Source organism: Diorhabda sublineata, chromosome 8 (assembly GCF_026230105.1).
Source record: "Diorhabda sublineata isolate icDioSubl1.1 chromosome 8, icDioSubl1.1, whole genome shotgun sequence".
NCBI classification, from domain to species: domain Eukaryota; kingdom Metazoa; phylum Arthropoda; class Insecta; order Coleoptera; family Chrysomelidae; genus Diorhabda; species Diorhabda sublineata.
The window spans coordinates 8,460,361-8,483,489 of record NC_079481.1 but is presented as its reverse complement, the minus strand read 5'-3'; the positions used below and the strand labels follow the sequence as shown (position 1 = coordinate 8,483,489).

General features: G+C 31.8%; 1 protein-coding gene across 2 annotated transcripts in view; it reads right to left on the bottom strand.

The window, feature by feature from the left end:
- Window positions 1–11,441: 11,441 nt before the first annotated feature.
- Window positions 11,442–23,129, bottom strand: part of LOC130447969 (butyrophilin subfamily 2 member A2-like) — a 189,980-nt gene continuing 178,292 nt past the window's right edge. Inside the window, exons 6-8 of one of the 2 annotated variants that reach the window (XR_008910291.1) lie at window positions 21,703–21,795; window positions 12,651–14,038; window positions 11,442–11,795 (exon numbers count right to left, since the gene is read on the bottom strand). Coding sequence is in view for 1 of the 2 variants with exons in the window: in XM_056785054.1 (XP_056641032.1) it covers window positions 14,031–14,038; window positions 21,703–21,795 (101 nt within the window). In the remaining variant the exon portion in view is untranslated. Of the gene's footprint in view, window positions 14,039–21,702; window positions 21,796–23,129 lie in introns of both variants that reach the window. The other variant, XM_056785054.1, reaches the window with a different exon arrangement.

Here is a 23,129-nt window from a genome sequence, read left to right as displayed (position 1 = left end):
TAATATATTCTTTATAATAAAAATACCGAAATAAAAATATTCCAAAATTAATCTTGTTTTGAGGTATTGAAATGGCCTTAATTGACTGGAAAGCATAACCCGATTTTTATATCAGAAGAAGAGAAAAATGGAGTGTGTCAATTATAAAAAAAGCATTGTGTCTGTACCTTGCCACTTTCTCATATTTTCAACAAATAAAAAACAATTTTATGCAGGCCTTCCGCATACAGTGAAAAACGAGGGCATTAAAAACTAATGACCTCGTCACTTTTTGCCCCATAAACGATAAATTCAGACACTCTACGAGATCAGTGGCGTGGTTCAATAAAAAAATAATTATGTGTAAGCATTTTTTAAATAGATATATAGAAGGAAGGTTTTTTATTTCTAAAACCAAACATATTTATTTCAACATTACGTGCTGGTGTCTCTTTATATATTATGCAACCCCTACACACATTAGTTTTTAATTTGTATCAAATAATCGATTAAAAGGGTATAGCGTGCAATCAATCGTTTCTTCGATTAATCGATTTCTTTGAATTATTTATGGAGGGTGGAGACAAGGAGAAAAGTTGGTTTATACGATGAAAAAAACAGTTCAAAACCTCCCTGAATGACGTTAGTCTATAGAAAGGATATGGGGTAATTTTTTTTATATTTTCTGGCTTATAATGTTTGATGATTCCAATATACGTATAAATTCATCGATTCAATTGATTCATTTGAAGGGTATGGCGTTCAATCAATCGTTTCTTCGATTAATCGATTTCCTCGATTCCTTTATGGAGGGTGGAGAGAAGGAGGGAGGAAAGTTGATGTATACGATAAAAAAATAGTTCAAAATCCTCCAAATAGACGTTACTCCAGAGAAAAGACATGGGGTGAATTTTTTTCTGGTATTATCTCGGTAATAATGTTAGGTAATTCCAATATACATATAAATTCATCGATTCAATTGATTCATTTGAAGGGTATGGCGTTCAATCAATCGTTTCTTCGATTAATCGATTTCCTCGATTCCTTTATGGAGGGTGGAGAGAAGGAGGGAGGAAAGTTGATGTATACGATAAAAAAATAGTTCAAAATCCTCCAAATAGACGTTATTCCAGAGAAAAGGCATTGGGTGAATTTTTTTCTGGTATTATCTCGGTAATAATGTTAGGTAATTCCAATATACATATAAATTCATCGATTCAATTGATTCATTTGAAGGGTATGGCGTTCAATCAATCGTTTCTTCGATTAATCGATTTCCTCGATTCCTTTATGGAGGGTGGAGAGAAGGAGGGAGGAAAGTTGATGTATACGATAAAAAAATAGTTCAAAATCCTCCAAATAGACGTTATTCCAGAGAAAAGACATGGGGTGAATTTTTTTCTGGTATTATCTCGGTAATAATGTTAGGTAATTCCAATATACATATAAATTCATCGATTCAATTGATTCATTTGAAGGGTATGGCGTTCAATCAATCGTTTCTTCGATTAATCGATTTCCTCGATTCCTTTATGGAGGGTGGAGAGAAGGAGGGAGGAAAGTTGATGTATACGATAAAAAAATAGTTGAAAATCCTCCAAATAGACGTTATTCCAGAGAAAAGACATGGGGTGAATTTTTTTCTGGTATTATCTCGGTAATAATGTTAGGTAATTCCAATATACATATAAATTCATCGATTCAATTGATTCATTTGAAGGGTATGGCGTTCAATCAATCGTTTCTTCGATTAATCGATTTCCTCGATTCCTTTATGGAGGGTGGAGAGAAGGAGGGAGGAAAATTGATGTATACGATAAAAAATAGTTCAAAATCCTCCAAATAGACGTTATTCCAGAGAAAAGACATGGGGTGAATTTTTTTCTGGTATTATCTCGGTAATAATGTTAGGTAATTCCAATATACATATAAATTCATCGATTCAATTGATTCATTTGAAGGGTATGGCGTTCAATCAATCGTTTCTTCGATTAATCGATTTCCTCGATTCCTTTATGGAGGGTGGAGAGAAGGAGGGAGGAAAGTTGATGTATACGATAAAAAAATAGTTGAAAATCCTCCAAATAGACGTTATTCCAGAGAAAAGGCATGGGGTGAATTTTTTTCTGGTATTATCTCGGTAATAATGTTAGGTAATTCCAATATACATATAAATTCATCGATTCAATTGATTCATTTGAAGGGTATGGCGTTCAATCAATCGTTTCTTCGATTAATCGATTTCCTCGATTCCTTTATGGAGGGTGGAGAGAAGGAGGGAGGAAAGTTGATGTATACGATAAAAAAATAATTCAAAATCCTCCAAATAGACGTTATTCCAGAGAAAAGACATGGGGTGAATTTTTTTCTGGTATTATCTCGGTAATAATGTTAGGTAATTCCAATATACATATAAATTCATCGATTCAATTGATTCATTTGAAGGGTATGGCGTTCAATCAATCGTTTCTTCGATTAATCGATTTCCTCGATTCCTTTATGGAGGGTGGAGAGAAGGAGGGAGGAAAGTTGATGTATACGATAAAAAAATAGTTGAAAATCCTCCAAATAGACGTTATTCCAGAGAAAAGGCATTGGGTGAATTTTTTTCTGGTATTATCTCGGTAATAATGTTAGGTAATTCCAATATACATATAAATTCATCGATTCAATTGATTCATTTGAAGGGTATGGCGTTCAATCAATCGTTTCTTCGATTAATCGATTTCCTCGATTCCTTTATGGAGGGTGGAGAGAAGGAGGGAGGAAAGTTGATGTATACGATAAAAAAATAGTTCAAAATCCTCCAAATAGACGTTATTCCAGAGAAAAGGCATTGGGTGAATTTTTTTTCCGTATTTTCTCAGTAATAATGTTTGGTGATTGCAATATACAAATAAATTCATCGATTCATTTTATTCCTTTGATAATTTTTCTATACAAAATGAACGTTTATTAATATCTTTTATCTACACCACTGTCTACGTGAAAAAACTTTATGGCATTTAGGTCTGCATTTCGCCTTCTCGCTCGAGGGTGAGCAAGTTTTGATTTCTCATATTGGCAGTGCGTTAAAAAACAATTACAGAACGGAAACCGGATACTGGTAAACGGAAGCGATCACTGGGTCGTTTATTGGTTCTTGATTAAGATTTCGTTTTTCGAAATGGCTTACAGAGTTATATTTATTATATATATGATGGGTGTAAAAAATTTCACGTACATGATCGTGTCGTCGAAGAAATAAAGTAGCTATAAAAGCAAAAGCGATTCGATGATACGGTTGATTTCGCAGTTTAATAAATAATAATATAAATTTTACGAGGCGTCCAAGATAAATAATGTTTACGATGATTTATTTGCCGCAATAATAGAACCTTTTTTTATTGCTCACAGAAAAAGGACTATTTCTACAAAATATACTATCAAAATTATAGGAAAATGTCCACAATATTATTGAACAAAATCATTAACTGTAAACAAAACGTATTCAAAAGTATGTGACATTTGACAGGTGTTTTTGACAAGCGGTTTAGAGTGTCATTCTCTCTTTGGTTAGTTAGTTAGCTCCAATAGTATCCATTATCCAGTATCCATTTGGAACCCTGCATTATATATGCGCGAGTAGACTTATATAAACTTTTCTCAGTCCTGTATAAATAAACTTAATTAACTAGTTTCCCAAGAGAAATGATGGAAACGTTTTTGCAGACATCTTGACCTCTCTTAAAGACCTCTAATTTATAGTTTAATCGTTAAAATAACTTCTTTACCACAATCGATTTTCATTTAACGAAATTTTCCATTTGTATTATGAATTAATCAAGTAAAAACCTAAAATGAACGTAATATGGGTCGTTGGAGTTGAGTTAGCAAGCTCGGCGGAATTTGTTTGAGCAATTTCGCAAATTAAAAACAAGTCTCAATAAACGTGAAGTAAAGAAAAGCACAAAAATGAGGGTATTAGCTGAGTTATTCTGAGCTAACTGAAGATTTATATAATTTCGTTAAACTTCACGGAATATCTGTCATAATTAATGAGAAGGGCATAGTTTATTAATTTGTTGCTCGAATAGATTTATGATTTATCCAAATCAACACCTTTCCACTGAGTTAAACAACACCACATTGAAGAATTGGTAGTTTTAGAAGTAATTGAAAGTGCAATTCGTAAGAAACAACTTATTTTAATATTAATCTATGTTATAATTTATATTTCATGATTAATTATTTTAATATCACAGTTCCAATACTACGAAAAACAAAATGGAAAAAATTTATAGAAATTATTTTACGGAGTAATTTCTGCAGATGTCTCTGTTCGAATTTTGTGTAACATAACAGAGTCAATTTTGAAATTTTCTCTATTTTGCACATCGGGTCAAGATTACTAAAAGTTACGATAATGGAAATATCGATTTGGAATTCTAGACTGCAGTATCTACTAAAAATAGAAACGAATCTTAGGTAATAGTGTCATGATTACATTTCACGTCAGATAGATATAAACATAAAATAATAATAAACAAAAAACCCGCCTGCATGGATAACTACAATTAAAAATCAACTGAGAAGAATGAAACAAGATGAAAATTCAATGATAAGGTATTTTAAAAAAATAATGATTAGAAACATAAATTGAAACAATACCAAACCAATGTACCTGCATATTGTACACTTAGAAATATCAGCACGGTTGTTTTTTCACTTTTTTGCAACATTATAAACAGAATTACATTCGGAGGCATGCACAAAGAGATAATAATTTATCATAGCATCAATTTCATGCCTCTGACTGCAATTTTGTTTATAATGTTGCAAAAAAGTGAAAAAACTACTGTGCTGATATTTCTAAGTGTACAATATGCAGGTACATTGGTTTGGTACTTATGTTTCTGGTTTTAAGTACCTAATCATTATTTTTTTAAAATACCTTATCATTGAATTTTCATCTTGTTTCATTCTTCTCAGTTGATTTTTAATTGTAGTTATCCATGCAGGCGGATTTTTTGTTTTTCTTAATTATTATTTTATTTATGTCTTTTTAGTTAAGATTACGTAACCGGTTTAATTCCTTGAATGAGTTTATGTCATGCGGTTGATTAAGCAATTTGTTAGGATCAAGAGAACTAATAGCAAGTCCGGAGAGAGTCTTCACTCTGCTCAAAGCAACGTAAGCTTGACCTTTTGCAAATAAGTTTTTACTTAAATCTACAACTGCTCGGTCTAAAGTTGTGCCCTGTAATTTATGCACCGTCACTGCATATGCACAGCATAAAATTAAGGGAAGCATTCGTTGCTCGATCTTGACTTTACCACGTGAAGCATCAAATTCTGTAGCACAAGGCTCTATCTGGACTCCAATAGCAGGTCGGTTCCCTGTTATATTTGGGTTATCGAACTCCACAAATACTGCTTGTGGCAGTTCTCCCGGCTCCAGCTGCTCTCTGCGTAGTGCTGGCCAATCTATTCGTCAGATAACACCCATAGCACCGTTAACCAGCCCATGGTTAACATTGATGTTCCGTCTTAGTATGGCTCGAGAGCCTACACCTAATTTGAGTTGGTTTGGTATACCACCTGTTTTATTGGGATCTTCAGGTAAGTATTTCTCTCGTGGAATATGTTTTAGGATCCAATGAGATGTCTACAGCACTAACGGTGTATACTTTTGTGAGCTTTTCTAACTTTTCTGTCATAGTCGCGTTTTATGCATCAACCAGTCTGGTTATTGGGAAAATTCTGACAGCTTCTCCATCGTCAAATGGCCCTATCAACGGTACTCTGCGGTTTTCTATGATAGATAACTGCTGCATTGTAAGTTTTCCAACGCGAAGACTGTTTAATATGTCCACAAAAGTTGTATCTCCAGCTTGCCTCATATTTTGGGGAAATTCACAATAATGAAGATATTTAAATCGCACAAGACAATTATAATTATAGTAACAACGTAGGTCCGTCCTCGTAGTAAATATATTAGTCTTAGATAACAAGAAGTAACAACGATACCGCATTTTAAAAACCTAGTGTATTCGCACAGGTCTGAATTATTTTAATTAGCTATTTTTCATCGTTCCATTTAATATTAAAACTGCGAGTTATAAACATATTTACAATCAGTGTTAAAAATCCTTCATTTTGATACCCAACTCGATATGCTTGGTAGTAAAAAAAATTTTTTATCTCAAAATATGGCGTCCAAAATCCGCCATTTTGGTTTTTTTTTGATTGTCTCCTATCTAAGAACACTTGGGCTAATGAAACGAATCTAACGATACCTAAAATGTGAAAATATTACATACATACATACAAGATACGCGTTAAAAACATAACCCTTCCTGGCAGTCCCCTAAAAACGGGGCTCTTATTATTTTATATTACTAATAAATATGTTTTAAATATTTGTTAATAACACTTGAATGTTCACTTTTTAATAACAAAAATAATGCCATTATTCATTTCTTTGTTTTTTTTTTATTTTGCGTCAATGAATTTTCTTATATTGAGAATTTGAATAAAGATACATTATAAGTAGTCCACCCCTGTTTCAATGGGGCTGCCACATAGTGAAACATTGGATAAAATTCTCGTTCATCGACAGCGGAAATTAGAACAAGATTCTGTCTCCGATAACAGTCGGCAAATTTATTTCAAATCTTCCACTTGATTGCTGTTATACATTTCGAGAGTATTCGTGCAAATCCTCCGCGAGATTATGATTTCTGTGCCTCGATTTCCATAATTTTATTCTTTGCAAGAATCTCCGATGGTTCTGGTGAAAGGCGTCAACTATTCGGACACACATAATAGAAATAAGAAATTCGAATAATTTTTAAAAATTGATACTTATTCCCTACAACGAATGAATTCATTTGCGATTTGTAATTTTGTAATTTTGACATTAATAACCTTCAATAACGCAACTAACATTTCCAAAAGAAGGTAACTTGGATTTCCCCTGGGTCAGATATCGGTCAGTCAGGGGTTGAAGGATGATTGAAGGATGATTATTTTATTTGGGACGCGAGGGCACTTGACGTGGTTTTTGGTATATATTTTTTGTATTATTTTCGTGGAGTCCGTCGCTGCTTACATCAATATGTCAGTGGCAACATTCTATAGCCTTTTTTATTACGTCTATACGTTTTAGTAGACATGCCCTTCTTAAGTGATAATTTGTTAGGATTGACGCCTTTTAACCTTTTCATTTGAAATTGATAAAAGCTCCACATAAATTAGAAGTCAATTACTTAATCAGACGCTCATACTTGGGCGTGTTTTATTGAATTTTTTATATAATATAATTGACAGTATAGTAATTTATATAGCGAATCCAGTATGAAACAGTAGAAGCAAGTCAAATCGACCAAATTCTTTGTTTCTAAATACGTAATTGCTAATCTGGATATGAATTAAACAGAGTAATTATTTATCAAAAATTCATGATTCTCTTGGGTATTTTCAAATTGCCGCTTTCTTAATTTAAATTAATCTTACACTTTAAGAAAATTGAAAAATAACACCGACGGATATCTCTTAAATCTCTAAGCTATTAATCATCAATGCACACACTTTTGTTGTTTGTTTCACTTTAATTTTGTATTCGTGAAATGAATTAAAATTAGGAGAATCCCTTCGGAACTAGAAGGGAGATTATGAAAGGCGCAGTTTTTAAAATCCAGATGTTCCTGAATATCCAATGATAAGACGTTAAATTTTAATACGTGGAGGATAATATTTCATCAAAAATTTCATCGAAATATGAAAATTTGTAAGAAAGTAAACGATTGAGGGTAATAACGTCAATAAAATCAATTTTTGATTTTTTTGTCTTTTGTTACATCAATTTTCATAAATGAATTTCCCTATAGAAACATTTCTTTGTTTTTTTATTAAATTGAGTTTCGTTATTAAAAAAGAGGAGACTATTATGACCCTTTGTACGATCTGACCCCGTGACTGGAATTTTTACCCAAATCACGAAGCTGAGAGAAGTAATAGGTTGATAGTAATCTGCAGTATATTAGAGATGTTTTACACTAAGTAAATAATCCTCGAATAGGACAATCTAGAGCTGGTCATAACTTACAAAAGCCATTACAAAAGGAGCTTTTTCCATTAATGTTGATCTACAAATCATTTTCGTTCCTACCTTATTAAAACTCGCTACCGAATTCGCCGGCATATAATGTAGATGAAAATATCAGTTAAGGTCGAGTTTACCTCTAATTTGACGGTGTTTTGATACTCCCACTATTTTTGGGGATTACGAAGAATTATTAAAACATGTATTGAATTATCTTGTAGAAAATAGAAAGATTTTCATGTTTTTAGATTCGAAATATAACGAAGAATAATAGAGCCTTAATTAACTCATTTAAATTAATTACAAAAAACTGTCGTTTACGAAATAATCAAAAGTAACATATTTTGATAAAACACACTTAGAATTATTTAGCTCGGTATACGAGGACGGTGGGCCACAGAAAACACAACAATTTTGGAAAAAAAAATATTTTTATTTTTCAACGTAATCTCCATACACTTTTTCCAGCGATTTAAATGAGTTCAATACACTTTTTATAATAAGAATCGTTAAATAACCATTAAATGACAAAATCGTCATCATTTTTGGAAAATCTTTAACCACGAAGCAATTTTTTCAACTCTGGGAACAATAAATAATCCGAGAGAGCTAAATCTGGTGATTAGGATGCATGAGGTAGCAATTCAAAATCTAATTTATTAATTTAGGCCTTTGCGATAACGGATGTGTGAGCTGGTGTATTATCTTGATGAAACAACATCTTCTTAGCCGTTTTTGCTTGATTTCTTCTCTCAAATGTTGCAATAACAATCGCCGTTGATAGTTTTTTCCTTTTACAAGATATTTAATGAAAATTATCTCACGCGCATACCAAAAAACCGACGCAATCACCTTACTGGCAGATGGAACGGTCTTTACCTTCTTTGGAGCCGGTTCTCCCTATTGTTTTGTTGTTACGTTTCATCTACGGTTATGATACAACACACTCACTTCAGTCGACGATCATTAAGTACAGTTTTGTGGGTTTTCTTCGTCATTTTCGGAGTCACCACCTCATTTGGTCGATTACTGAGTTGTTGGTCTTCGCAGATCGTACGGTCTCGTTTAAACTGTGCTAACCAATATTTTACTGTTGATAACGAAGGAACAGTCTCATCCAGAGTAGAATCTAGTTCAGTTTTTATATTGGTGGGGCTTTTAAATAAAAGTATTGTATCATATAACGTTGTTTATAAATTCATTGTAAACGTTCAATTAAGATGGCTGCCAAACAAATATTAAACAAGGAGGCGTCTTCAAATTTTAAACATATACTGTATGTGGTATTTTTCGAACAACTATCGACATCTTTAGGTCAGTCCAGGTACTTCTGTGACCAATCTCATAGTTAGGTGGAATGATTTAACTTGAGATAACTCATTTTAACTAAGCACGACTTTTAATAACAAAAGCTCTAATATTTGCTTACATTGTGTATGTATATACAAGCTTTTTAAATTCAGGTGAATTTTTTAATATTCCATGAACCAAAGTGGCAGAACGGAGATTAATGAATTATGTATTTATTAAGGGAAAAATGTAATTTTTCGTGTTCATTAGGCACCTATATAAAAGTTGCTGTCGCTGTTATGAAGGATAAATAACAAAATTAATAATTCCCGGACAGTTGTTTTTCTTGCCAAAATTGTACTCATTACTCGTTTTCAGCGGAAAACTCTTGTCCTCGAGCGTACAACAGCTTTTCTTTAATAAATTTTTTAATTTACTTGAGTTTTGCAGAAAATGTTTTATGTATGTTGTAGAAACTTGACTCAAGTAATTGACCCGATGTTTGAAAACACGTTAAAGTTACATTAGGGAAATCAGAAATTAGAAAAATTTCTCGACCGGCTTTCGTAGCTACTTGATGTAATCAAAAGTTGTATTGCTTAATCAATTCGCCAAGAATTAAGCTCCCAAAAAAATTCTTTTAAGTAGTTTTTAATATTTTGCCAGTTACGGAAGATTTTTTATGAAAACTTTTTAATCAATTTAGACCAGAGGAAATAAGAGAAACTTTCCTATTACATAAAACTTTAATTAATACTCATGTCATATTTAATAAGTAAACTTTTCTCTGGTAGTAATTTTAGCTACAAAAAAGGAGATGAATAGATCTAGAAAGGCACTTGTTTTATTAGTTGTTGAACGAATGTACTTTGCTAATTGAAAGGATTATCCAGGAAAATAGGATACTTTCGAAATATACCGTATTATGTACAGCGAATTTAATAAATTCGCATTTAATTAAGAAGTCCCGACACAAAATTAAGCGAAAGAAGTAGTATATTTGCCTCCGACTTTATGCTAATATGTGTAATTCGAAGCCAGCGAATCTAATTAAACTCTATCCAGGCTATATTCGGAGTAAAAGCTGAAGTGGGTAATGATAATTATCACGACTCTTCACTCAATTACACTGTTAGACGAAAACACGAAATTGCCATCAACGTTGTTTCACAAAGACTATTCGAGAGTAATAAAAGTTGCAGTCGCCACTTCAAACTTTCGATGATATGTGATAATACTTATTAGAAATCAATTTCCGAACCACAATGTTAACTTCTATATAAAAATTTTTAATAGAGATGGTCTTAAATATCAACTTTTACTTTTTCGTGATTTTTCGTCCATTATTAGCGACAAATCGTATACATATTACTTTTCTTTCCTTATATTTACCTGTATCTAATCCAATTTTGAGGTTTTTTCTAATAGAAACATCTCTCGTGTATATCAGGGAGTTTAATCGATGGGAAATAACAATTATGAGACTCTTAAATCAACCGTGCAATTGAGACACTTGGATTTTGCGTAAAGATTTCTTGCTGTTTGTTGTAATAACAAAGTTTAAAATTTATAAAGTTTTCATTAGAGCAACGCTGATAATATTATCTTTTAATATATTCACGTTGTCTGCAATATAACGTGGCGTTGTCTGAAACAACAATTTAGAAGTTGAAAAGTACTATAACTTCCAATTAAATTAAAACTCCTTCTCATTCTTCATAACATCGACCCGAAACTAATCTCATCCCTTTGTTTACAAACTAAGTGTATAAGTCAAGTGTTAATTGGCAAAATATGGGGTGACAACTTAGTAGTATGTACCTAAGTCCTTTTGCTTAGAAGTACGTCGGTCCTGGTGGAGCAATTACCAACTTTGCACTCTCTAAACTTTCGGAGTATTTAATTATTTTAATTAGTCTGATGGTTAAGCTCGGACCCAAGACAACGCTTTGGACTATGGCGATTCCATGTTGAAGAGAGTAATTATTGTCATAGGAGAGTTTGTCTTCATAATATCAACGAACTTGAAAGTTTCAAGTTAAAAAACAAAGTTTTAAAAATAGGTAATGGAATAAAAATACGTATAAAAAATTCAGATGTTTATTGAAGCTACTTTATATTTACAACGCTCAACATACAATAAATTATTAGGAAATATTTCATACAACATGAATAGAATAGAATTTATCACAAATAGGTTTTATTATAAACATTAATTTCCATCATACATGACATATTTTTTATAAGAAATGATAAGATATTAATAATATTATTTACAATCATCAATCTCTATAAGGAAACAAATTTTTTTAGGTATATCTTTAAAAATATACATAATAAATTATGATCTGTGAATTAATTCAACAATTATTTTTAATTATCTACACAAAATATTCGTTCTGAAATATAAATAAATGATAATTACATTGGTAATTATACACTTTCACGGTCACCTGGTTTTTTGGCTCTAGAAAATCGAAAAATGGATGGATTTTAATGATCTTGGTCTCAAAAAATTAGTAGAAATAGCTGGAATGAAAATTTCTCATAGTTTTACTGTTTTAAATCGTAAAAAAACGGTTTTGCAAAATAATCCTTTACAAAAAATTATCTCATTATCAGATAAAGTTCTTATATTTTTTTTGTATTCTACATAAATTAATAAACAATTTAAAAAAAAATTCAAAAAGAATGAGTTTTTCAGTTTTTGTAGCTTAAAATGAAATCGATGAAAAACAATCAATTTTCGTGAATGGTTTCGTACTATATTCTTCAATGTTAATAGTTTTTGGTTAGATAGATGGATAAATTTTATAATTTTGGTTAGGTTAGGTTAGGTTAGGTTAGGTTAGGTTAGGTTAGGTTGTTTTCTATCACTGAATATTGGAAGTGCTTCAAATGTATTCAATTCACAATTGTTGCAACTCATTGTCAATATATTTCAATTTATTATTAACAAAATCCCACAACTCACAATTATTCAAAAAAATTAACTTTTTTGAATTTGTTTTTTTCAAAATATTCATTTTTTTATGTAAATTGCGAAAAAAAATATACGAACTTGATTCCACGACGTCAGAAACAGTTACGAAGGATTATATGTAGAAAGTCATTTTTTTTGCATTTAAAGTCATGAAACTGTGAAAAATATTTATTTTTTCTAATTTTCGTATTTTTTTTATAAATCCGCCGTAAAATGGAACATTTTGAGACCAAGATCATTAAAATTCATCCATTTTTCGATTTTCTAGAGCCAAAAAACCAGGTGACCGCGAAAGTGTATAATTACCATTACATTTCCAAAGGTTTTCAATAATAATAATAATAAATAGAGATTGTTGAATAAATTCTTTAATAATTTTAAAAATATAATTAAGAAGCTTTTACAGTATCAACAAAATATTGTTATAAAAATCTGTAATTTCATAATATATACACCCAAATATTTCAAAACTATTTTCAGTTCTGTGCTTTTTCGAACTATCGTATTACGTATATAGTGTTATTAAATAAACTTCCAGAAATAAAATTTGAAGTTGTGGAAGTTGAAGAGGATTTTTGAAACTTGTATACAGCACGAACATACTTATAATAACTAATAGGAAAAGTTTTCTTTAAGTAAATAACTTGTCGACGATCATTTCTACAATTAGTTATAAAGAAAAATTTTCATACTTCATTACAACTAGGAATACTCTAATTGAGGTATCGATCACTAATTTCCAAAAACTTTTTCTGTTTTTTCCGAAACCCAAATTATATGATAAAAATTATATTTTTTTATATTTTTTAATGCAGTCACCTCTTTAAAATAGTTATCTATATAACAAGTAGGTGAAGTAGGCTTTTTTCGACGAATCCGACAATTTATATGAGTCAAAAAAAGGCTTTACACACGAATTGCATACAATCTTTTTATTACGAATAATTAATCCACATAAAAAATTCTGGAATCGGAACTAATCGATTTTCTAAATGGTTTCAGACGAAACAAAAATGATTTTGAGCTCTAAGTGGTTTTCGGAAACTTTAAAACTACGATTATATTTGATAGCTTCGGGAGTTATTTAATAATGGGGTAATACAGATTCGAAAACTTGGAGCAATTTGTTATGAAGATGTTGTTCTTGTATACCTTTAGAAAATCATGTTTACCTGCTTGGAAAATTCGATATAATATCAGATAATAAATATTTAGTTACTACACTATATAGAATGGTAGAAAATTGATACAAAACGAGATAAAAAAAATCTTTTGAGCTAGGAATGGAATGAAATGAATATGAAATATGTTAATTGCAAATAGTAAGATTGTACTTCAAGATAAAACTTTTTTCTTCATATTTTTTGTTGAACTCACAATAATTAACATTCAGTTTATGCCCTGTATTTTTCAGTACTCTTTTTTGGAAATAAATGTATTTATTAGTTGATTTTTTACTACAACTTCAATTTTCCTTCGTGATCGTCAATCATGTTGAATTTGAATTATTTTTGATGAATTTCATCAGCATGGACATATCAGAAAGCCTCTTCAAATTTTTATAAAACTTTTGTACCTAATAAACATATGAGACATTTATTTCTATAAGTTTTTTTTGTCAATATGTGTCCCTTCAAAGATTGCACATTCAAATATTACGAAAATCCCATTGATTTAGTTATTGATCTAGTTTTAGCAGCCTGAAACAAAAGAAATTCATATTTAGAAACTCGACTTTGAATTTTTCTATCCTAATTATCCTAATAAACTTTTGACATTGATTCTTATCAAGTAAATACGACCTTTTACAATATTTGAACTTTAGAAATAATAAATGTCTGTTGATAATCGATATTTTCAATCGATTTCAACTGCGTTCATATTTAAATAATTTAAAAAAATCCTCAAAGTCAATTTTCTCTTGCATTATTTATTGGTAACATCGAAATACCATTAGCGTCGCGCTTAAAGTGTTTAAGAATTCATCAAGACATCTGTTGTTGGGGCGACAAATCTTCATTCGAGCTTCATTAATACCCCATGATTCGATAAACTAAATAAGTTAATATAAAGAAACAAAATTAATTGTGGAACCAAACTCTTAAGTATATTGATTTCTTCTTACGACTTTGAGTCATAATTTGAAGATATATTAAACATTCTATTTCTTTTTTCACAGGTGGCGTGAAAAATTTTCATTTTCGATGTTATTCGGACATAAATTTTAAGCCCGGATCCTCTTAAATAGCAGCTATGCCATTCTGTTCAATCAATAGATAAAATGAAATATAAAATGATTATAGACTTTGATTTAAATCAATAATTATTTTTAATACGAGGTTTGGCTATTAAATAACGAGACTAGTTACGAAGAAGGGTTTTATTATAAAAATTAGTCTAGATTCGAATGCTCCCCTTCAATATACGTACCTCCTCTCGTCACATACCTTTCCATACGTTTTTTCCATTGATCCAAGCAGTTCTGGAAGTCTTCTTTGGTTCCATCGACTCAAATCGAGTCCCTTTCAAAGCAGATCTTTTTCTAAACTTTCAAGGAAATCTGAACAGACCCTTTGACTTGAGCTTGTGGTTAGGAGTCAGATTTATTGGCGTCAACTTGGCAAAGACTTGTTTCAAGTGTAATTCTTCGTGGTAAATTTTTCTTTATCTGCCTTTTCAGCCCCGGTAATCATCCGGATGTTCATTTAAAGAGAAATTGGCATTGATACTGCTCATGTTTTCGTTTTATTTAATAGCCGGACCTCGTATATTCATAATTCGTTGTTCATGCCTCAAAAGCTCCATTCAATACCAAAATAGGTTTAAATACTAATAATAATAATTCCGAAATCTTTTTTTGTATTAAAATAAAATTATTCATCCTTTTTAAGCGGTTATAGAATAATTTTCACTTTATATTATAAATTAAATAGCTGTTTGAAGTCAAAATGATTATTGCAATTTTCAATTTGATGGAAATTTGTTAACAGCTTAATTAATTTGTGGCCATTCGGCGAAAGTATTATTAATTAGGTAAATTATGTTCCACCAAAATACAAATCGAACTAATATTTCATCAATTGCACATCGGCCGGATTTATAAATTTATTCAGGTTATTACTTGCTAAGTCCACACACGAATAATTTTAGTTGTTAATGCCATGAATATATACATTTATTGCTATGAATTTTAGTTATTTAGTTTTTCGTTATTATAATATTTGATATTATTTTTACTTTTAAACAAAAATTTATTAAACTAAGAATATTCGTACCCTTCTGAGATCTCAACTAACTCCTTGAATAATTCATATTTGAAGTGCCGCACTTAAACTCAAGAACGTACATCTCTTAATATAATTTCAAGGTGGATCTATCATAGATTAAGTAGTTCTGTATGTAAGTGTGCGTGTAAGGCAAAACTCGTATTGATTATGTAACGAAATAAGTTTCTAAAATTATTAAAAGGCATGTTCACTGATTACAATTACAAGACGTTTAAAAATTTACCTTTATAAATACAAAATATTTCGAGTTTTTCGAAATATTCGTCTTCAGACAACGGAAACAAACTAAAACTTCCTCAGTTTGTCCTATATTTCATATTTAATCTCGAAATAAACAATGAATTGTTCCATATTAACCTAACCAATTGTCGAAAAATTCCGATTGAGATACCTCCAAAAATGTGATTTGAATTAACCAACAGCTTCTTCAGGTATAAAAAAACGTTAACTTCGCAATTTATTTTCGATTTAGGTGAATAAGAACAAATCTTTGGATGCCTCGTGAGGATTGTATGGAGGAATAACCATCAATTCGATGTTTTGACTGTTCAAAGACGTCTTCGTTTGAACTGGTGTGTGAAAGCACTCATTTCGTGAAATATTCGTCTTCTGCGATTGGTTCATTGGTTCAGAATTGATCGTCCTTCATTGCCCCAATGGAACGGTGATGACATATTGAGTCATTCCAAAAAAACAGGGACCATTTGCTTGGAGATGCTCCGCGCGCGAAAAACTTTTGTTGGATTCGGTTTTTCTTGTTACAGGATGACTACGATTGAATTCGGAAAATAATCGAAACACTGTGTTCAATCACCAAAAATCATCAGCACGCTGCTATAGGTTAACAGACCTTTAAACTCTCTCAACATAAATTTTTTATAAATTTTTTTGTCGCAATTGAGATTGTCTTTTGGCTAAAAATGTTGAAATTATGTAACCAACTGACACAATATTGTTTATTTGATATCATAAATGATTGTGTTCGGCTATTTTGTATTCTGTATCCTTTAATATTCGCATGATTATAATGATAACAAGGTCGTGATTATGTTAATATATCATTAATCATTCGACTGCATATGATTCCGTAATTCCATGCATCCGGCAAAATGTATCAGTCATTTGTTATCTAATATAGGGCCGACAACAAGTAATGCACGTCTCGCTCCCGGTCAATTTAGCTCTAACATTAGAGATTAATAATCAATTACTGTATCTACTAACACATGCTTTACTAATGAGATGAACGTTGCATATGAAGACTGACTATGGGTCAGCTACTATTATTAAGCTTTGAATACAGGACGTACAACAAATCTATATATATATATATATATATATATATATATATATAATAATGAATTTCTGTTCGTTAGTCTCGCAACGGCTGGACCGATTTGGTTAATTTTGGTCTTGAAATATGTTTTTTCCTGATGTTTCGTCACAAATTAAATTTCTGAACGGCAATCATGATATTTGACATTTGACAACCAACTAATACCTCAGAAAAAGAGTGCATCTTCTATTTTTTCTTGTTGATCCTTTGCGATAGTGAAACTTCACTGCTAAAGTGCAACAAGATGAAATTGCAAACGTGTTTGTTAGATATAGTCGACCGGATTCATCACGTTACCTACAGATTTCTGTCACACTCAAAAGATGAGCTTATTCAGCGTATTTTCCCATATATAACAGTTCAATAACCATAATTGACCATTGACCGGGTGAACGAGGGTTTCAATATGACCTTTGGGAATTTTCGTAGTCAACTATCCCACGTTATACCACCTGACAATTTGCAGTTGAAAGTTGAACCAGTTGTCATCATGCTGCGTAACATTAATCAACCTCGACTGTGTAAAAAAATAAGATTTTAAACGTTTACAATTTCCGGTACGTCTGGCTTTTGCGATAACCATAAATAAATCGCAAGGCCAAAATAAAAATATGGGGTTTTCCAATAAGAGGTGTTATTTTGATATTCAAAGAAAAATGCCATTTTTTGAGATAAATGATCGGATGTTTATTTCATTATAAAGAGGAAGGTATGCCGTTAATAATAAACACAACATCAGCCAAATGGCTGTCACGACTGCGCTTACAGGACCATATCCTTTTCATGAAATTTTCCGTAACCAAATTGCAAAATTGATTTTCGTCTTTGAATTTTGTTCTTCCAACAGTTTGTAACACGTCTCCTTGCATATCGCCGAAATCGTAGCCGATAAAATTGTCATTAAGAGTTTCGCGTAATTTTAGTGAAAACATTTGAGTTATAAACGTAACCATTTCTTTTTTCTTGCTATCCACATTGCTGAAATGCTGAAAATACCGTTGAAGACAAAAAGATCCCAATTATTTTCATATAAGGATAAGATTCAAACAGGAAATAAGTAGAGCATCCGATACATGTAAGGGGTCTTCCAATAAGAGGTGTTATTTTGATATGTTGTTAATAATGAACACAACATCAGCCAAATGGCCGCCAGAACTGCGCTTACAGGACCATATCCTTTTCATGAAATTTTCCGTAACCAAATTGCAAAGCGGCTGCCCTATGTCTTCGATAGCCTCACGAATTCCATCTTTGAGGTCTTGAATCGATGCTGGACTGTTGGCGTAGACCTTATCTTTCACGTGGCCCCAAAGGAAAAAGTCGCAAGGTGTTAAATCACAAGATCTCGGTGGCCAATTGTGATCATCTCTTTTTTTCTCGTAAAAGATCGATGGTTTCGTTGCTTGTGTGGCACGTAGCGCCGTCTTGTTGAAAGTAAATGTTGTCCAAATTAATACCATCCAATTCCGGCCATAAAAAATCATTAATCATCTCTCGATAGCGCAATCCATTCACCGTAACTGTTGCTTCAGCCTCATTTTCGAAAAAGTAAGATCCAATGACACCGCCAGACCATAAACCGCACCAAACAGTCACGCGTTGAGGATGGAGACGATTTTCAACAATAGCTCTTGGGTTTTACGAGCTCCAGATTCGACAATTTTGTTTATTGACGTAACGGGCCTCATCAGTTAAGATGATTTTTCGATGAAATTCCGGATCATTTTCATGCATTTCAAGGACCCAATCAGCAAAGACACGACGTTGTTGATGATCGGCCGGCTTGAGTTTTTGTGTTAACTGAACTTTATAGGCCTTAAGACCCAAGTCATTATGCAAAATACGGTGTAATGACGTTAGAGGAATGGCTAATTCCAAAGAACGACGAGGAATGGGGTTTTCTTTAACACTTTGGGCTACAGCAGCAATATTCTCAGTTGTTTTTGAGCGACGTGCACGGGTTTTATTCTTCACATCACTTACTTGTCCCAACAGCTCAAATTTTTCCACCAATTTCTGTATTGCGGTCCGAGAAGGTGCTTCACGTCGACCCAAAAATGTTTTAGTTTTACGAACTTTCACCATTTTTATAGTGAATTTTAATAATTTCAATGCGTTGTTAAAGCGTGTATCGTTCCATTTTCATTAATGACGTAGTTTCTACTTGTCAAATGTCAAAAAATTACAGCTTCAAAAGTGACATTTACCGAAATAGCGGGCTGTTCAAAATAACACCTCTTATTGGAAAACCCTTTATATCGATTGAGACAGTATGAAGTCTGCAGGATAGTATTATTATAAAAGTATGTATAAATGATGTAGTGTAAGAATCTGTAGATGTAAATATAGTCGAAATGTATTAAATTGAATCATTAGAAGCTAAATTAAAGAAAGTTCCATTAAAAGAAAATTCTAGTCACCAAAAGTAGTCGAGAAATTGCAGTAGGATTAGAAATTGAAACAAATCCTTTCTGAAGTTCAGTTTTTTTTACAAAACAAAAGAATTTACGAATTTTTTTCATACATTTAAATATTATATCATTTAAATAATCGCTCCGAGGTGATCGACTCAACGTAATTGAATTATTTAAACGAATATATGATTTAAGTCGTTTGGGATCTGAATATTCCATTAATAAAACTCGGGGTAATTTTTTAAAAATGTTATGTACACATACCATCAATAGTACAATAGTGTGGTAATAGCCTCTATTACTTTGAAAACACCTACAATTTAATCCTCGACATAGATTGATGAGTGTGGAATAACTCAAAACGAACAACCCATTCGACGTGCATGTGCAAATTATGTGTAATATCATATTTCTACTAATAAACACCAGAGTATCGATTTGTAGCTGTTCAAGTCTATCACCAAGGGAATTGTTAACTAGGGCACTATTTAATATATACTGCGTATAGTCCTGCTGCAAATCGTGCATCGTTTTCTTTGTTTAGCACGTTTATATATGAAGGTTTTGTCAGTAAAGATGATTTAACCCACTTTTTCCTTAATATCTATCGAATAGAATTAAAAATATTGGAAAATTTTAATAAAATAAATCAAATCCTTTCATTGAATATTATTTTACTTTTGTCAAAAATTCAGCTGCTTTGTAAAATGTATTTTATCCACACATATTCCAATTCCACCTTATTCAGAAATTCTAATTAATAATCTGATTCTTTTTAAGAAATATCTTCAGTAAATTATATTGAAGAACATTTATTTAGGAGTCGGTAATTTTCTTTTGTACGAGCTCAAATAACAAACGTTCCCCATTCGCGTTTATTGTTTTAAATTGAAATTTATTTCGTTAATTAAACAATATTAAATATATTATTCCATCTGTTCTAATTATAGTTTGTTATTAAATTTATGTATATCAAAGAGAAGATTTTCATAATTCGTGACGTGAAAATCTGACTAATTCATGAAATGTTGGAAGACATCAAAAGTCTCCGATCTAAAATTGAATTTTATTGATGCCGCTAGAGACTTTCTAAGGTGAATCTAGACTTAATTGAGTTGTCCATTGCGGGGGTTCCCACCTGGGAATATTCATATCGTTCAATTAATGGGATTGGTTTCAGATATTATTAGAGAGCATTATTAATAGCCTTGTACAGAGATGGATTTTGTAATCGTGACAGCATTCGGTTCAGAAAGAAACTAAAATTTGTATCATAAAACTAAATTCAACATTACAAGAAGATTTACCATATTTTTTGTAAATTTATTGATGAATTATGAATATTTAGGGTGAAAAATTCCGAGATGCCAGTGGACTTTATAGGTTTGAGTCGTTTTTGATTATACAAAGACAAATACATTAACAGAGGCAATTTTTTAGTTCGAAACTATATCTATCAAAATATTTTATATGTAGTATTTAAGTCAGATATAAACAGGTCTTGATAATTTTAAAAATTCAGTGAAATTTAGATAACCAATTTATTGGAGTTACGTAAAAACTGAACCTCGAAAGGGTAGCTGTATCTTGCATTGAAGTTAATTGATAGAATGCGATCGAAATTGGATAAACGGTAAACATATCCAATAAATCCACTATTATTTTCCAAATTTGTATTCCCTTTGATCGAACACTCATACCGGACGTCGTAATCTATTCGTTTATATCACGTCGAATATTTTTGTTGGATATTGGCCAAACTCACAAAAAAATCCACGTCTCTCTTTCATCTATACCATTCGAATGAACAAGTGTGAGGTATAACAGGACGATAATTTGAATGCATGAAAATGTACGTTCGCAGTTCGATAAATTCCTGAAATGTCCTGAACATATCATCCCGGTTGTAAATAGAATTTAATATATCCTTCCATCAGAAAGATCGGTTTGCTTGCACCTAGATCCGATAATACATAGGAAATAATAAAACATATCTGAAAGAGTGACATGAGATTATTGTGAAAAATTGACGTCTCTTTGAAATTAGAACGTACGTAGTCATATATTTTTTAAATTAATCGATTTCCGTTCATCCAATGTTGTATTTTTATAGCCGATAATTCGACGTCGTTTCATTTAAAATCTGATTTTCTCGTTCAATATTTCCAGTACCTCCCTGCGTGATATTTATTAGTTATTTATAATAACCCAACATATAGTCCTTTCGGTATGGTAACCTTTGTTAAACTTAATAACGTTATAATCCCCCAGATGCAAATCAAACGTACGAATACATGCAATTCGAATTTCCCATAACCTAATCTTACCTATATAGGTGATGGTGAAACCGAGCGTTGTACTTATCAAATAGGCGGCTACGGTGAACCATACTCGATTTGAATTCAGATTGCCGCTGTTGCCTGCAACAAGAACAATTTCAATTAAATCTATGCAAGATTCAATTTGCGCCTCGGGGATGGGAGAACTGATGAAAGACGTTAGTTTGCAGGTGTACGTATTCTGTCTGGATATTTGGGAATTGGAAATTTAAATAGGACGTTTCCAAAGATTATATTTATACAGATGATTAACAATTTTTCATAGATATAGTTTAATATACATTTTCTTAAGCAGATATTATCATCACTGATGATATTATCACTGATATTTGCTTTAATTACTTACGAGGATGATCCCGGAACTACCCGACCTCATCTAGTGGTGGAGGTAGTTGCTTGCGTTAGAAAGTAAAAAAGTTGTTTAATATGTTGTTCGAGAATTATATTCTCGAACCGATGAATGATCATTCGATTTTAGAATCGATGATCTTTCAAAAATGATTAATAAATTTACGACTACCTGATCTCAAAAAAAATGGGAGGCAGTTGTCAGTGCATTTAAAAATGATAAGTAAAATTAATTTCTCTTGATGAATTAACATAGTTCTTTTATTCAATTTACGTTTCAATTATTATTTACTGTATTTGGGCGCAGGACAAGTTTTGTGTTTAACATTTTGTGTAGTGTAGTCATATTTTATTATAACTTTTTAACCTGAAAGTGTCTCAATTTATATCGACAGAAGTCAATAAGGCACCAACTACTGTAGCTTCACGACCTAAAGTGTTGCTAAATAAAAGATTACTCATTGTGCTACCAAAAATCAGCAACTGCTACAGTCTAAGTGCTGTACAGTTAACAAGTACGTGCAGCGCTCCTCACGCTTAGATATAAATAGGCGTGTGGGTAAAGTGGTTGAAGAACACGGTCATTTTCCAACCATATGTGCTTGGCAGCCTTTAATAGTGAACTTTACCAAAGGAAATGATGAATAAAATTCACGAAGCGGTACCGAATAATCGTCGACTGAAAAAATGCGGTATTAACTGTATGTTTCGATCAAGTTTTTGGTAAAGTTTTACAGAAATAAAGCCGTTTCATAACCATAGATGAAGCATGGATCACTTCACATCTGAAATAAGTCAAAACAATGGATTGAAAAAGTTCCAAAGAAGGCAAATACCATTCCATCTGTAGGCAAGGCCCTGGTGTCGGTTTTTTGGGATACACGTGGGATAATTTCACGGCGAGTATTATTGTAACGTTTGAGCGAAGAAATCGAGCCAAAACGATCGCATTTGGTTTAGAATATAGTGTTGTTTTATCAAGATAATACACCAGGTTACACATTCGTTAATGCAATGGCCAAAATCAATTAATTCAAGTTCAAATTGCTACCTCGTGCACCCTAATC